The 16,210-nt window shown below is 46.7% G+C and overlaps 1 protein-coding gene across 1 annotated transcript in view; it reads left to right on the forward strand.

Moving 5' to 3' along the window:
- LOC119462217 (protein PTHB1) overlaps positions 1-2,635 on the forward strand; it is an 82,437-nt gene extending 79,802 nt beyond the window's left edge. Inside the window, exons 20-21 of the mRNA XM_049667532.1 lie at positions 752-844; positions 2,378-2,635. Of these exons, the coding sequence (XP_049523489.1) occupies positions 752-844; positions 2,378-2,487 (203 nt within the window). The 3' untranslated portion in view covers positions 2,488-2,635. The remainder of the gene's footprint in view (positions 1-751; positions 845-2,377) is intronic.
- Positions 2,636-16,210: the final 13,575 nt, after the last annotated feature.

Here is a 16,210-nt window from a genome sequence, read left to right on the forward strand (position 1 = left end):
AACTGCAATGCACGTGTCGATTTCACGCGAACAAAGCTCGCGTTGGCTATACGTATACAGTCGTAGTACCTACGTGTTGTACGGTGATAAAAGCGTATCGCCGGGTATGCCCCAGCTGCGTTTAATCGCGAGAAGTGTCGAAAGGTATTGTGATAAAAAATATCGCAATAAAAAAAGTAAAACCAGAATAGACACTGTTTAGTATGGATTGCGGTTTGACGTCACGGGCTCTATAAGCAAACCACGTACCCTTATCTCAGTTCCCTTCCACCCGTGCAATGGGTAGGTCACGTGCGGTGACTGTCATCGACGACGCGTCATCGGTCGTGTATAGACCTCACATTGACCAAGAACCTTTCCAGTGTTGCCACAGAGCCACTGGCCGTATATCATAGCGATCATAAAGCGATAGTCACCTTGGTGACCAAATAATAAATCCAAAAAAGCAAACAAAAGAAGGTTTAAAATAAAAAACAACCATTGAGTATGCAATTGAATGAAAGAAGAAAAAAAATTGTGAGAGAACTAAATTCATTGTGGTATGTGTCTTTTATTTTCATTCAACATTTATTATCAACATAATTATCACCATATATACTGCTCCGCTGGTCATCCACCTTTACAGAGTGAAATGGCTCCGATTTTTTTTTTCATTTTTGTCTGTCCTTACGTCTACGTATTCACAGACAAAAAAGTAAGAAAAAGAATATGTTCAGCGTTTTTCAGCTAACCTGCGATGTTTTGCCTACAGTTGACAACCAAAGCAAGGAAAGCAACCACAAGGAGCCCAAGCCGGAAGTTTTCTCTTTGGACAGTGCTTCCACAATGTCATCACCAATACCAGGTGCGAAAATAACCTACGCTGCTTTTGCCCTTGAGTGATCATCTATTTGTGATGACTTCAACCTGAAATCACGCTTTAGCTTGTTAAGCACGTGTACGCTTATTTGAATATTGGCCGATATTAATCTTTCAGCAACATCGTACCACGTTTCAGGCCCCATCTACAGAGTGTCTAGAAAGCCGGTGCCCGTTTTGAATTTCTCAGCTTAGAAGTTACAAAATTTCTGTGAGATCAGTTTTATTTGCAAGACGATCAAGAATTTCCACGTTGATTTAAATCTGCAACGGAACATTTCTGGAGGTTGTTTGAGTGTATGTATGTCTGTGGGCGCATGTGTCGTTTGTGAGTGAGATCGCTGTGTATATGATATCTTCACCCAACACCTGGAGTAGCATGCCAGGCCGTCAGCCGGGCAAACGTCTCCAGCTTTACATTCAAGACAGCATATCTCTCTCTCGCTCTCATGTAAGAGCGCCGAACTGGAATGCACGTGTCGATTTCACGCGAACAAAGCTCGCGTTGGCTATACGTATACAGTAGTAGTACCTACGTGTTGTACGGCGAAGTTGCGGTGATTCCGTACACAAATATGCTGAGCATGGTGCACAGGGTGGACTTTTAGAAGTGTTAGAACATAACTTCTTAATGCGAACCGTTCTTTGGCTTATCCCAGGAATGTTACAGTGGGTATTGATTGCTTCCTATCTCGCATTGTGACGGGCTTCTTAAATAAATAAAAAAAAAGAATTGAAGTGTCCGATGGTGAGATCCAACATCGAACCCCACGCACAATTGCCCGATGCTCAAACCATTGGGCCACGATCGCACGCGTACTTCTCTCGTGCCAATGCCAGTTAGCCGTTTCAGACGTCTGGCGCGTGCGGCACGTCGGACAGCACGACAGAGAGCACGTGCGCATGAGGCCGTTTCCGTTCGGCCAGGGACTCGGGAATGAAACGCGCGAGTGATAGTCAATCTTACCACTGTCTTTCGCGTGCGTCACGTCGCATTCGATCAACAGGTTGCTTATATAAAAGCGAGAGCGTGCCAGTTTCTCCCATTCTTCCCTCGTGGATGCTGGCGCGTTGGGACACTGTGTTAGACTACGCCACCTTTGTGATCGGCTCAAGTCACAACGGAATGTTTCCTCGCCGGAGAACAAAGAAAAACGAAAAATCAGTCACGTTATCGCCTTCACACTAACGCCGTCGCCGTCATCTTATTGCGGTAATAATTCTGGCAACCAAGCTGTAATGTCTGAAAGGCTCGCATTTATACTTTTTTGTTGCCAAGGATGTTTTCATATATGATATAGTCAGCGATACACTAAAAAGGGGCACACATTGTCTTAGAAAAGTTCTAGGTGGTTGCCGACACGTTTGGCACATTTCGCACGGAAGGACTAACCAATGCTTACCACAAGATCGTGTAGCGCCTTTGTGTTTGCCGGAGACGGAATTTCCTTCTCCATACACCTATACACCATGGCCGGTAAAGTTGAGGTAATCGCAAACAATTTTGTTCTTTCCTTAGGGCCATCGACAAGCAAGCCAGTTCACGACGAAAATGATCTACAAGAGTGGATGGGTGATTCACAAGAAACGGAGAGCTCTAACAACAGCTTACAGCAGAAGAGTCCTTAATTTTGTACCCTAGGAGGTTGCAATATAAAAAGAAAAAGAATATAGGACGTGCGCAGAAAACGACCTGGCACGTGCATTCTTGCTCGTGTGTCATTCTGTTGTTTATGTGATACACGCTGCCTGTTCAGAACGCGTACATATTTTGCTGGGGACGCCGGTAGTAATTGGATGCAATAACGTCTGCAGTTTCGTGAGTCACAAAGTCTTGCCACATCATTGCCGACGAACACATGGGAATCGGACACGCGTATACTTTACATCTACGCATCGGTATACGCCTAAGCACGTCGAGATCGATCATACCGAGTACGACCATGATAAAGAAAAAATGCCCAAATTTATACGTTTGTAGCAATCGTTTACGCTGTAATCTTTAAAGGTGCACTAAAGAGAAGCACTAAATGTTTCCTAAGTTCGTGTACTACGCGCCGCCTGCGGTTGATATTATGTTGCACATCCACTGCCATTATCGTGAGTGGCACCAGTTAGTGCTTGCAATGTTGTTTCTAATACACATAAAGAAATACCCAAGAAAGCGGACGATGGGTGGTAGGAACTGCCGCTGTAGCTGAATTGGTATAGGCCCTTTTCACATGTGATACCGTGGGTGCCGCCATGTTTGATCACGTGGTGACGCGTCCATTCTTTGCCTCAGCTGCTTCCGTTGCCTCCGTGTTGACAGTGATGTGCATGAGTCCGGTGCGGCTCAGAAAAGCTCTGTTTCGGAGGATAGCGTAGACGGTGACTGAGTGGACGACACGAAGCTTCAAAGGACACGCAAGTGCTTTCAGAGCTCATTACGCCTTGTCCAAACAACGCGAGCAGCGTATACAGTGCGTGTACTAAAAGCAGGGCTAGATGTGTATTCCAAGCTGTCCAAACTCCCCGCATATGAATAAACCAGGGTCAGTGTGTTTTGCTCTTCGTTCTTTATGTGGCAAACACTTTGAACCATCGGCTTAATTGTCATGTTTCTGACTCAGTAACGCTCCTCAGTGCGGCCACTATCGGATTGTTTATTTTCTGGCTAATCGCTCGCAGGTATGCTCAGCTGCGATAGTTCTTGCTGCGCACAAGATTTGGAACGTAGATGTTCTGTACTTTTTAATATCTCGTAGTAAAGACGTATTATCGCTAGTCACTTGCTTACTCTGTGGCCCGTCACGAAACGTTCAGCTTAGAACATTCGTGTGCATTTGGTGTAGTCGCCGTCACCCATGCTTCGGCATGTTGATTCAAGAGTGCGCCCATTGATACGTTGGCAATAGAGTGGGCGTAAGTTTGCGTGCGAGAATCTTGCTTTGCCAAGAAGCGGTGTTACTCCATTCGTCACCGTGTAACGAGAAATACTCACTCTTGGTGAGGTTCCGGGGTTGGTGTGCTTTCTTTGGAGGTTAGTGACACAACGTTGGCGGATGAGTGAATCTTTTTATCCCCGTGGAAAGCCGCGCATCGCGAAGGGCCGGCAACACAGGCGGTCCTTGTGTAGCAGCGGTCCGTGAGCTTGGTCATATAGATTCATTCTATGCCTCATGACATTCACAAATATTCCAGCAAATTACACGTCTTCCCTCTGCCGCTCCGCATTTTGCAGCATGACTCAAACACAATGCGTTATGAACACCCAGTTGCATTTCCGACAGCCGATCACACAGTAAAGCAGGGCAGAAGCGGTAATGATTACGTATTCGTGCGCTTTCGTTGAGACAGCGTGCGGGCCGCTGTCGAAAGCGCCATCTCGTTCCTCTAGAGCTAACTGCTTCGCGAAAAGGGTCTATATGAGAATCGCCCGCATAATGCGGAAGGTGTGGGACCGGCTTCTACCGGCGACAAAGTTTTCTCTTCGTCCACTCTCATTTCAATTCTCTTTGGTATTTCTACAGTGCACTTAAAAAAAGTTAGTTTCTTTAATGTTTCCTTATTGCCTTCATTGTCTGTTGTCTTCATGTGGTTTTCACTCGCAAAAAAATTTCCCCTATGTTCCCTATATTTTTCTTGCTAGATCGGTAGAGTAGCGCCTAAAAATATTCATAATCAGTTCGTTAGTGGAAAAAAAAAGTTCGATTATCAGTGAAAAATGTAGAGCAAGCTATTGGTTTTCGCGCACGTATCGTTTCGTCGATCACGTCAGCGTGTCTTCATGAGTTTCACCGTATTTACGCCTTTAGAGTTAAGCCGTATTATTTGTGCGTAAGAATTTACCGGACGTTATCAGGCTTTGAGTCCGCTCACTTTCAAAGGCTATGTAATGTAAAAGTAATGAAAGTTGGGCGAGTTGGTATAGGCTGTTCATTGCGATATTGCAGCGCGCACGCAACAAACGGCGACATAAGACAAAGTTGGGTTACCTTTGCCTTCTGCCCTGGTTTGTTGCGTACGCGCTGCAATATCATAATGAATGGCTATGTAATCCTTCTTTATCGGCAAACAGTACAGAGATGTGAGCAGACCCTGTCAAAATTTATGACATGGCGGGGAACGGGCGTGGGAAGCTTCAGTTGGCTTCGTTATTCACCTTTTGTCACTTGCTTTCCCTCTAGCTAACTATCTGTAATTAGAAGACTTCCGTATTTCGCAGTCCGCAAGCGTAATCTACAAATCTAGCTTGACAATCTCATTAGTGTTCCATTTAAATGAATGTTTTTATCGCACTGTTGCTATTAGTATTAGAGAAAACATGGGACTGCTTGACTTCATACAACGCAGAGGAAACATTCATATACAGGGTGTTTCACCGAACACTTTCAAACGTTTTTAAAAATTGCCTGTGGCAACTAGATAGCACAATTGTAGTCCATGAGTGGGTCTACTCGAAGAGGCAGACATTACTTGCACAAAAAATTGAAATTCATAATTGACGAATTAACAAAACTTCACTAATGAAGCTTTTAACTAATTACCTTATAGTACATATTGCAATTTACAAATTCTAGCGGGTGAGACTGCAAGGCATATCCACTTAAAAGTATTGTGTGGATGACACCATTTAATTAATTAATTATGGGGTTTTACGTGCCAAAACCAGTTTTGACTATGAGGCACGCCGTAGTGGTGGACTCCGGAAATTTCGACCACCTGGGGTTCTTTAACGTGCACCTAAATCTAAGTACACGGGTGCTTTCGCATTTCGCCCCCATCGAAATGCGGCCGCCGTGGCCGGGATTCGATCCCGCGACCTCGTGCTCAGCAGCCTAACACCATAGCCACTGAGCAACCGCGGCGGGTGATGACACCATTTACGAGATATGCGCCGTCAAACTTGAGGTGAAAATGCACTGTCGTCCTACATACTTTCTTAACAAAACGTTGTTTTATGCATTGAAGCACAAAAGTAACTGGAACGTCAATGTATTTCTCCGCACGAAACTTGTGTCATCTTAATTCGTTCCAAGTGGATCCGCCTTGCTAATTCCCCGGCTGGAATTTGTAAATTGCAATATGTGCCACAAGGTAATTATTTAAAAAAAACTTTATTAGTGATTTTTTGTGAATTAGTCGATTATGCATTTCAATTTGTTGTGCATGTAATGTCCGCCTCTTCGAGTATACCAGCTCATGGACTGCAATTGCACTATCTGCCACAGGCAATTTAAAATAAAAAATTCGAAGTGTTCACTGAAACACCCGGTATACATAGCGCGCGCTAGTTTTAAGGCTCGCGTATCATCGCAGCGTAACGACCGAGCACTAGCACAACAAATAGTCTTATCGTGCAGTACGTCACAGAAGCGCATGCATGTCATCTGCGACGCATATATGCTAGACCTGATAAAAAGAAATGCATGTCTATAAAAATGTTTATGCGCATGCGTTCTCATTTGTGCGCCACGGGCAGTTAAGCTGCGCTGGCACTGCCACGTGCACTTTGTTATCGTACATTTATCGCTCTGTGAATGTTATCACGTCTGCTTTTGGTCGGCTGTCATTGTTTGGTTTTGGCTCTTGCGCCAGACGCGCTCGCTGAGTCACACGGGGCCTCTTCGATTATCAGTCCCGGACAGTCCTGAACTGCTTGGGACTGCTGTGCCACATTCGATTTTGCTCGGACAGCTTTGGAAGCTCTGCCCATTAGTCCGAGAGCTTCCAGAAATGTGTTCGTTTTTCGCGGACCGGAAGTTGCGGACTGTCCGCGGACTCTCGGAGCTGTCAGCAGACTTTTGATCGGACCAGCGCAAGCAGCTAGCAGACGACGGCTGCCTGAATATATGCGCCTGGCGTTTGCCGCCATGTTGTGAATGATGCCGTGTGCTTCTGCGTACTTTGCGCGTTCCAGTTGGCAAATATTGTGCGCTCCACTTTCGCGTATGTTATATCGGTTTGTGTGCCATCATACGAGCTTTTCATGAGCCGCGAAAATGCTGCAACTTTAGTCTTCACGTTTCTTTAAGAGACAAGCACAGCGATCAGGCTAGCTCTATGGTTGTGTCGGCGACGTGGCCTCCAAGACTGCACCATTTCAGAGGCCACGCTAATGAATTAGCGGGTTGGTGGGGTTAGCTACGAGCAGACGACGGCCACTTACGGTCACGGTGCTTTCGAGCGAAACTTCTGACAGTCCCCGACAGCTGACTCACGTGACTGTGACGGGCCCTTCTGTCAGGGCTAGTCGGACCGGAAGCCGCAGACGGTTTGCGGCCAGTCCGGGACAGGATAATCGTAGAGGCCCGCTGTTATTAAGCCACGAATGTTGCAACTTCTAGAGCGTGATGTGCCCGTCAGAGGGTACATCGCGCCGTGAACTATGCGGTACTACAATCTCGAATCGATGCGAGCACTGTCGACTGCTCTGGAACGGATACGATAACGTATATAGTATGTATAAGTTGCAGAACAGACGGAGCATAGGGGCAGTGTCTTTCGGTTCGACGGCCGCCATCCGTGCTGTCGTCATCACCGCCGTCGCTCCCCAGTTGTGCTTTTCATTGCGGGCACGCATTGACACAATAAAATTTCTATCATTGAAATTCTTCGTCACTTGCCTGTCTTCTCGCGCCCTTCACTACCCGTTGGCAATATTAGCCTTACGCCCAAAGCAATGCGGGCCTATATTCTCGCTAACAACAATCAAGATGGTACGTTTCCCAGAAATATCGCACATGGTTATTTATCCTATAACTACGAATGGCTATTGCCATGCCCTTCGTAACGCCTTTACTGATTTTTTCAATGTTGCAGCCGCGGCAAGGTAAGTCCTACATTTTACATACTTCCTCCAGTTGCATCAGTATTGCAGAAGCGGCTAGTATACGTAAGTAGAAGGTGATTCTTTTTTCCCCCGGAGAATGCGTTCGGACGCACGTCTAAGGAATTGACTGTTGGATTCAGACGAATCATGCTTTTTTGTAGCAATAGCGTGACACTATTATTATTATTATTATTATTATTATTATTATTATTATTATTATTATTATTATTATTATTATTATTATTATTATTATTATTATTATTATTATTACTAATTCGAAATGGAAAGAACGCAAATTCTACTTCCTTCACAAGAAGATGGCAGCATATAGCAAAGCAGCAAGAAACAACGGCCAGACTATATCAACGGTCGTTTTTCTTTTCAAACACTCCTATGTGTGCTTCCCCCCCCCCCCCCCCCCCCCCGCAAAAAAAAAGACTTTACAATGGACCATGAGCGATAGTAATGAGAACAAATGAAACGACGGTGTTAAAAAATAGTAATGAAATTCTTGGGTTTTACTTGCCAAAACCGCGATCAGATTATAAGGCCCGTATTCATAAACGGAACTTAAGTAGGGCGTCAATAAGTGCGGTAAAAGTACAAAGTACAAATATTAGGAAAGTTTTAGGAGAGTACTTCGAAAACGGCACTTAAGTATCACTTTCGAAAGTAATACTTTTCGGGTCAAGTATGTCATCTGGTGTCGAAGATACGTAAATAATTTACGTGTACGATCGGTTCAGTCGTAAAAAAATAATCTTTTGCAGCATAGTAATGCGGATATAAATGTTCCAGTGCCTGTACGCGCATTCTGACGAGTAAAATACAAATAACTATTTGGTTTTAGCGCTTTACTCAAACTCGTCTGGCCACAAGTTCACATTGGTTCTCGCAGCTACTGCGATTGTGTGTGTCACCGTCCCGACTTTCCTTGGTTTTGTTGCTGAAAACGAGCGGTGCTTGTGCGTAGAGAGCACATGTGTTGTGTGCTTTCAACCCGCGCGGACGATGAAAAAAAAAAACAAAAAAAGAGAAGAAAAAAAAAACGCATCGGTAAGCCTCATCCTCCGTAATATCGTGTACACGTCCGGCGAAATCGGCAAAGTCGGCGAGGCTGCCGTAGTAGTCGGCCATCTTGCTTGCTAGGCGAGAGTAGCGTAAGTCGCACTTAAGGTTGCAAATGGCTGTACTTTACTATCCGGCACTTAAGTGTCGATTAAAGTTTACCTTAAGTACAAGATTTGTCCATGAAACGCGTTAAGCATCAACCAGCTACTTGTTAAGGTTAGAGAGAGACAGAAGAAAAGGGGAAAGGCAGTGTCACAAAAGAGCGCATAATCTAAGTGCGAAAGCAAGCCAGCGGCGAAAGAAGCACACCGGCCCCGCGGCAGCTTCAACAGAGGGGGAGAGCGCATACGCCTCAAGCAGCCGACGCGACCAAGGGTCTAGAAGCATCGACAAGTTACGCGAAGGCGATGGTAACGAGAGAGAGAGAGAGAGAGAGCGCCGAAACACCTTCTCACCCGGTGAGTCGATAGAGAGAGAGAGAGAGAGGGATTACTACAGCGTGAGCGCGCGCCTACAGATGAGTCACCACCGTCATCAACGACGCTCCGACGGCCGCGGTCGAAGATGCGAGAATTGACTAGAAAATTCCCAGGCTTTGTTCGTGTTATGGGATCACGACCCCGATAGGATAAAAGCGCCGTGCGGGAATCAGAAGGGGGATCAGACCGCGCCGGTGAAGGGATGTGACGTGAAGACCGACCGTCTGCGGAAGAAGGGGATTCCCCGGCAAGCTAGTCGACAAGTTCATTGAGCGTCTGCATTTCCGGAAGAAGTTCCTTCTTCGAGATTTGCCTCGAGCTACGCCGAGATCGTCCGGCTCAAGACCAGCACGGCTCAATACGATTGGACATTTATTTTTTCTACTCATTTTGCACTTTACGTGTTGGACTCTTAGTGCTTGTCGTTAATCATTTTCCTGTATATTGTTAATACCCATCTGAATTGTAATGTGATGTGTCTAGCCTAAGTGTGCACGTGTGTATGTAACTGCCTCGTTTGGAATAATATATTTTGTTGTGTTTTGACAACTCTGGGCTCTGATTCGGTCTTTGGACAGCAACCGGCGTTCGCTGGCGCACCTTGCACTAATTGTCCTTGCTTTCGTGGGGTTATTTTTGGAAACTGGTAAGTCGGCTTTGGAATTTGGCCCGGCGTTGGCGCCTCGTTCACGGGGTGTGTGACAGGCAGGGAGGTTAACCAGAGGGGAAGGTCCGGTTTGCTACCCTACGCTGGGGAGTGAGGGGAGGGGGAGGTAAAGTGACAGGAAAGTAGAAATAGAGAAAGAAAGGGAGCACAGATGCCCAATCACAGTCTGTCACTCTGCACAGCGCAGTAGCACTTGTAGCACCGTAAACATCTGTTCAGGCTACAGCGGCTTGTCCAATTCTGTAGTCTTTAAAAACTGCAACAGAGCTTTCGTCGCCCTCCGCTGCGATCTCTCGTTATGGCGGCATTCTAAAATGGCTTCCTCTGTTAAAGGTCTTTGATCCAAGCGCGCTATCGCGATTGCGAGCGATCGTCTCTGTAAATCGTAGCGAGGACAGTCACAGAGAAGGTGTTGAAGAGTCTCCTCGCTACCACAGTCATCACATGAGGCATCGTCGGCCCATCCAATTCGGAGAGCAGAAAACTTCGTAAAAGCTACTCCTAGCCATATTCGATAAAGTAGGGTAGCTTCGCGTCGGCAGAGACCAGCTGGGATGCGAAGGCGAAGAGAAGGGTCTAGGTGGTGCAGCCGGTTGCATTGAAAATTTCGTGTGTTCCACACGGAGAACGTTATATCACGGGTGAGCATTCGAAGTTTGCTAGCGGCATCTGTCCTTGAGAACTGTATCGACTCTTCTTTGTCGCCTCAAGAGCCGACCGAGCAGCGTTATCGGCGTGCTCGTTGCCTATGACGCCGCAGTGACTTGGAAGCCACTGAAATGTCACGCGGTGTCCTTGGTCAGTCAAGGTATGGATCCGTTCTCTAATCTCGAATACCAGTTGTTCGTGTGGTCCACGCCGCAGGGCTGATAGCAAAGACTGCAGTGCTGCCTTCAAGTCTGTGAATAATGACCATCTTCGAGGTTGTTCTTGGCTGACGAGACGAAGTGCAGCGCGAAGAGCTGCAAGTTCCGCAGCCGTCGATGTCGTTGGGTGACACGTCTTGAAACTGATGGTGGTGGCTCTCGCAGGGAAACCCATGGCTCCAGAGGAACACTGGAGAGTTGCCGATCCATCTGTATAAATATGTATGTGGCCGGCGTACCTCTCGTACAAAAGGAGCATCGCTGTTTAAGAACAGGTGATGACAGCTCAGACTTTTTCTGATTCCTGGTACCGCGAGGTGCACTGCAGGTCGAGCCAAACACCATGGAGGAATTGATGGCTTAGTTGCGGGGGTAAAGCCTGATGGAAGGTGGGTGTAATAATCCGAAATCGTAGTACAAAATGATGCCTGCGGCCTTTGTGACGGTAGGGTTGCAAGATGATGAGAACGAGCACGGGCAAAGTGCCTAATGTGCGCTCTCAGCACTTCCGCCGCAATGTGTGTTTGTATGGGTTCGTCTTGGGCAATTGCTATAGTCGGCACTGTTGATGCGCATTTAACCAAACCAAGGCAAACTCTAAGAGCCCGAGCATGAATAGCCTGTAGAGCACGAATATTTGTCCTGCAAGTGTTGGTCAATACGGGTAAACTGTATCTCAGAAAGCCCAGAAAAAGAGCCCTGTATATACAATTCCAACATTGTATGCACTGACATTCCCCAAGTCTTTCCGCCCAGAAACTTGAAAAGCTGGGAGGTCGCTGTCAGGCGCTGTTTCAAGTAGATCAAACACCCCTTTCCAAGCGTTGAGGTCCCATAATGGCCGAACACCAGGCCGGGAGCGCGCTTGTACCTATTTTACCGGTAGGTACCCGGCGGCAGCACTTGCCTCCTACAGCCGCGGCGGATGCTCGTCAACAAGGCCGTCTGTGGTTGGACAAGAGGGGCCCAGAGACAAGTCCTGAAATCTCTGTTGGGCCCTCTTTCGAGATGTGAACCCCTACAACAGTCGAGCACCAGGCCAGGGGAGAATCATCTCTGTCAATGATTATGCACAGAAATCTGTGAGTCTTCTCATAAGAAATGGTCTCACCATTTATAGAGATGGCATAGGGTGTCATTGGTTTGCGAGTGAATGCCACCAGTGCACATTTGTCTGACCAGATTTCAAGACCTTGGTTGCGGAGGTATACAGCTGTCAGAGTAGCAGCCTTTTGAAGCCTTGCACGTATCTGGGGGCGTGTCACACCTGAAGTCCATACACATATGTCGTCTGCGTACATTGATATCTTGATCGCTGCTGGTAGATGTTCAACAAGACCAATATGTGTGAGGTTGAATAAGGTGGGGCTTAGTACTCCGCCTTGAGGAACGCCTCAGTAGGTGTAGTGTCATGCGGTTTGGCCATCTCCGGTACTCACAAAGAACAATCTCATAAACAGATAATTAGAAATCCATCGAAACACTCGACCCCCAAGGCCAACCATCTCAAGAGCAGCGAGAATGGACTCGTGAGGTACGTTATCGTATGCCCCTTGACATCTAAAAACAAGGCTGCAGATAATCTTTTACACGACTTTTGATGCTGGACATCCATAGCGAGATCAACAACACTGTCTATTGATGAGCGATCTCGACGAAAACCAGCCATGCAATTTGGGAACATGTAGTGTTCCAGGTACCACTCCAAGTGGGCAAGGATAATTTTTCCCATTATCTTTCCCACACAGCTGGCCAGCGCTATTGGGCGGTATGAGGTGAGTTCAAGCGGAGACTTGCCGTGCTTCAAGAGAGGGACCAAGCGTCTTGTCTTCCATTCTTTGGGAACCGTACTATCTTGCCAGGGTACGTTGTAGGTATCTAACAGTTCTCTCCGGGCGCATTCACTCAGGTTGCACAAGGCGAGATATGATATTCCGTCTGTTCCTGGGGTTGAAGAACGCCTGCATAGAGCAAGGGCTGCCTCAAGTTCCTCCATTGTGAAAGGAAGATCCATATGGCAGTCACGCGAAGCAGGGATGTCATTGGGGCTGGAGAGCCTGGACCAGTCGCTTGGCCAGCGATCCTTGCACAAAAGTTTTCAGCAACAACATCTAGCCGCCTGTGGAAGAGCGCCAGCGCTTTGAATGGGAAGCGTTGTTCAGGGAGGGAACGCAGACCACGTACGGTTCTCCAGATGTGGGAAAGTGGCTTCCGGGGGTCTAGTGACTGGCAAAACATTGTCCAACGTCAAGATGCCAGTCTATCCATGCGACGCTGTATTTTCTTTTGTAGTCGTCTGGCTGTCCTAAGGTCATCGATGGATTTTGTACGCCGGTATCGCCGCTCCGCACGACGACGGAGTGCACGAAGCCGCTCCAACTCTATATCCAACTTCGGCGGCTCCAATTGGAGTGGCCCAGTCTTTTCGGGACAGAGACTGCGAAGCACTTGGACAGACTGCGGACTACGACGGAACGCTTCAGCTCCGCCAACGGGCAACACGCTCTCTCTTGAAGGAAACATTTTCCGCTTCGCGGCGACTATTCCGTCGTGCCGTTTTCTTCGCGCTCGCAGACGGCGCACTCGTGTTACCGCGTCACTACCGCTTCGGGGCGCACCCTTCTCCTCCCCGCTCCGCGCAAGAATCTTTTCCGATTCCTATTCCTGCGACGAAGCCCGGATTAGGGCGCCGGCACCCGTGCAGTGACGCGGACGAGCAACCTTTTGCGAGAGCTCGACGTACTCCGAAGGCAAACAACGCGAAGTGCGCTCGCTTCGCGCATGGCGCAATACGGGCCTAAGTGCATTGGGGGACTCAGGATTAATTTTGACCATGCACCTCGGGGTTCTTCAACGTGCACCTAAATCTAAGTACACGAGCGTTTTTTTTTTTTTTTTTTTTTTTTTTTTTTTTTTTTTGCATTTTGCCCACTACCAAAAAGCGGCCGCCGCGACTAGGAATCGAAGCTGTGACCTCGCGTTTAGGCGCGCAACGCCGTAGCCGCTAAGCCACCGTGGCGAGTACGATGGTGCTTGGCCTTTCATCTTGGAGTGAGCTAAAATTGCATTCGGAACACCCTTTGTGCCCAACAAGCTACCACTTGAAGCTTCCATATGCCAAACGAGCTTTAGTAGCGAACGTATACTTGAATTTCGATTCCGGTAAGTAGGAAGGAGAGCAAACGTACGTGGTTTATCGAAGCAGGGTGTTTGAAGACCATGGGCAGGCAAATATTGTCCGACGTATGCAATCACACTCAGTTCCGCAGACAGTCGCCACTTCGGCCGTCCTGTCGTCGCGGTGGCCACGTGACGTGTGTTATGGCGTAAGCTTCTCATTACATTTGACAACATGCCCGTCGCTCCAACGAGGCAACGCGCTGTAAGACACCGGGTAACGCCACGCAAAATTGAAAGTATATTGAAAAGTGGTCCCAGGCGCATTAAAATTTAAAATTAATGATTTTGATTTTGGGGTTTTACGTGTCAAAATCACGATATGGTTATGAGGCATGCCGTATATAGTGGATAAATTTTAACCACCTGGAGCTTTTTTTAACGTACGCCTAAATCACGCGAGCGTTCTTGCATTTTAGTCCACTTCGAACTCACCAGCTAACACCTAACTCACCACCTTACACCTATAAGAAAGTGTTTACGCGAACTAATACACCCATTTGAAAGAGTAATTTCTTGGTATGGAACCTTTTCCTCCAATGTGCGTTTCGCCGAAAAGCGCAGAATGTTTTACTATTTTTACAGCTATATCGTTTATCTCTCACTACCCTAGTCTTTCGGAAGTCCGCCGAAGTAATCCCGAGGCGTTTTCCGAGACTTTAATAATAATAAAAAATAAATAAAGCGAAGAAAAGAAAAATAAGCACCGGAGCCCAAATTCGAAAGTGTCAACTTTTTTTTTCTTTTTTTAATTGTCTGTAAAGCACAATAATATTTTACGAAGCCGAAACAACCACAGAGAATAAAAGCCGGCAGATCCCACGCCTTGTGGGAATCGATGCTATGCGAAGCAGAGTGCGAGGCGCCGACCATGTTAACGAAACGACCATGGCAGCACCGAGACGTAGGCGGCTGTTTCATGAGTCATGACCTACATGACACGCATCTCATGACATTCATGTCATGACCTATCATTTATGTCCGAATCCATTTCAGTGGCCTTTGAGTGGTAATGTCTTTCCGCTGAGTCATTGTCATTTTTGCTCAGTCATGCTCATGACTATGACTTCTGCCATCATCCATTAGTGTTTCCTTCACTTAGTACACATGTCCTAACTCATTTCAGCGGTTTCTGAGTGCTAATTATTTTTCGCTGAGTAATTGTCATTTTTGCTGAGTCATGGTCATGACTATGACTTCTATTATCATCCTTTAGTGTTTCCTTCACTTAGTACCCATGTCCGAACCCATTCCAGTTACATACCAAGTTAACGAAACGCCCATGAGAGCACCAAGACGAAGGCGACTGTTGCGTGACCTATATCATGTGACACACATGTCATGCTCTTCATGTCATGACCTATCATTTATGTTGGTCATACAGTCTTATCATACTATGCCAATTTTGCTACCTACCAAGTTAACGAAATGACCATGAGAGCACCAAGACGTAGGCGGCTAGATAGATAGATAGATAGATAGATAGATAGATAGATAGATAGATAGATAGATAGATAGATAGATAGATAGATAGATAGATAGATAGATAGATAGATAGATAGATAGATAGATACTGTAAAAGTGGCAAATGTTCGCCACAAAATGCTTCGCATTTAATATAGCACCTAAAGAGTGCAGTAGCATCTCTTGCTGCTCTGATGGGCTTACGCCACGCTCTTCAGTGCTTTATATAGTTTACCTATACTTCAGCACCAAGGTGAAACAATTTAAGCGAAGTGAGCAGTAAGTTGTGAAAGGCAGGAAGGAGAGAAGAGGACAAAGTAGTTCTGTCTTTCCACTTTACGACCGGGGCGCGTCACTATCTGCAAGTGAATGATGTCTACTTATCGGTAGTAGATTGCTCCGCATGCACATGCGAATGTTTATTCCAACCGATACTGCATTAAACAGCGCAAGACTTACTGCGTATAATATTGCGCCAGCCCCGATTCCGACCATAAAGAACATGCGCCTGAACTATGATTGGCTGAAGCGCTATGATTCGCTAACGAATGGCAGCTGATCTATAGAACGACATAGGGCTGGAACCACTTATACAAAGCCAGAGGTAAAAGGCGAAAGGCAGGGTAGGAAATAAAAGAAAAAACCGGCAGATCCCACTCTTTGGGGGAATCGATGTTATGCGAAGCAGTGTGCGGGGAGCTTACCAAGTCAACGAAATGACCATGAGAGCACCTAGACGTAGGCGGCTGTTTCATGACCTACATGACCCGCGTGTCATGACATTCATGTCATGACCTATCATTTATGTTCCAAC

This window comes from Dermacentor silvarum, chromosome 1 (assembly GCF_013339745.2).
Source record: "Dermacentor silvarum isolate Dsil-2018 chromosome 1, BIME_Dsil_1.4, whole genome shotgun sequence".
Taxonomy (NCBI): Eukaryota; Metazoa; Arthropoda; class Arachnida; order Ixodida; family Ixodidae; genus Dermacentor; species Dermacentor silvarum.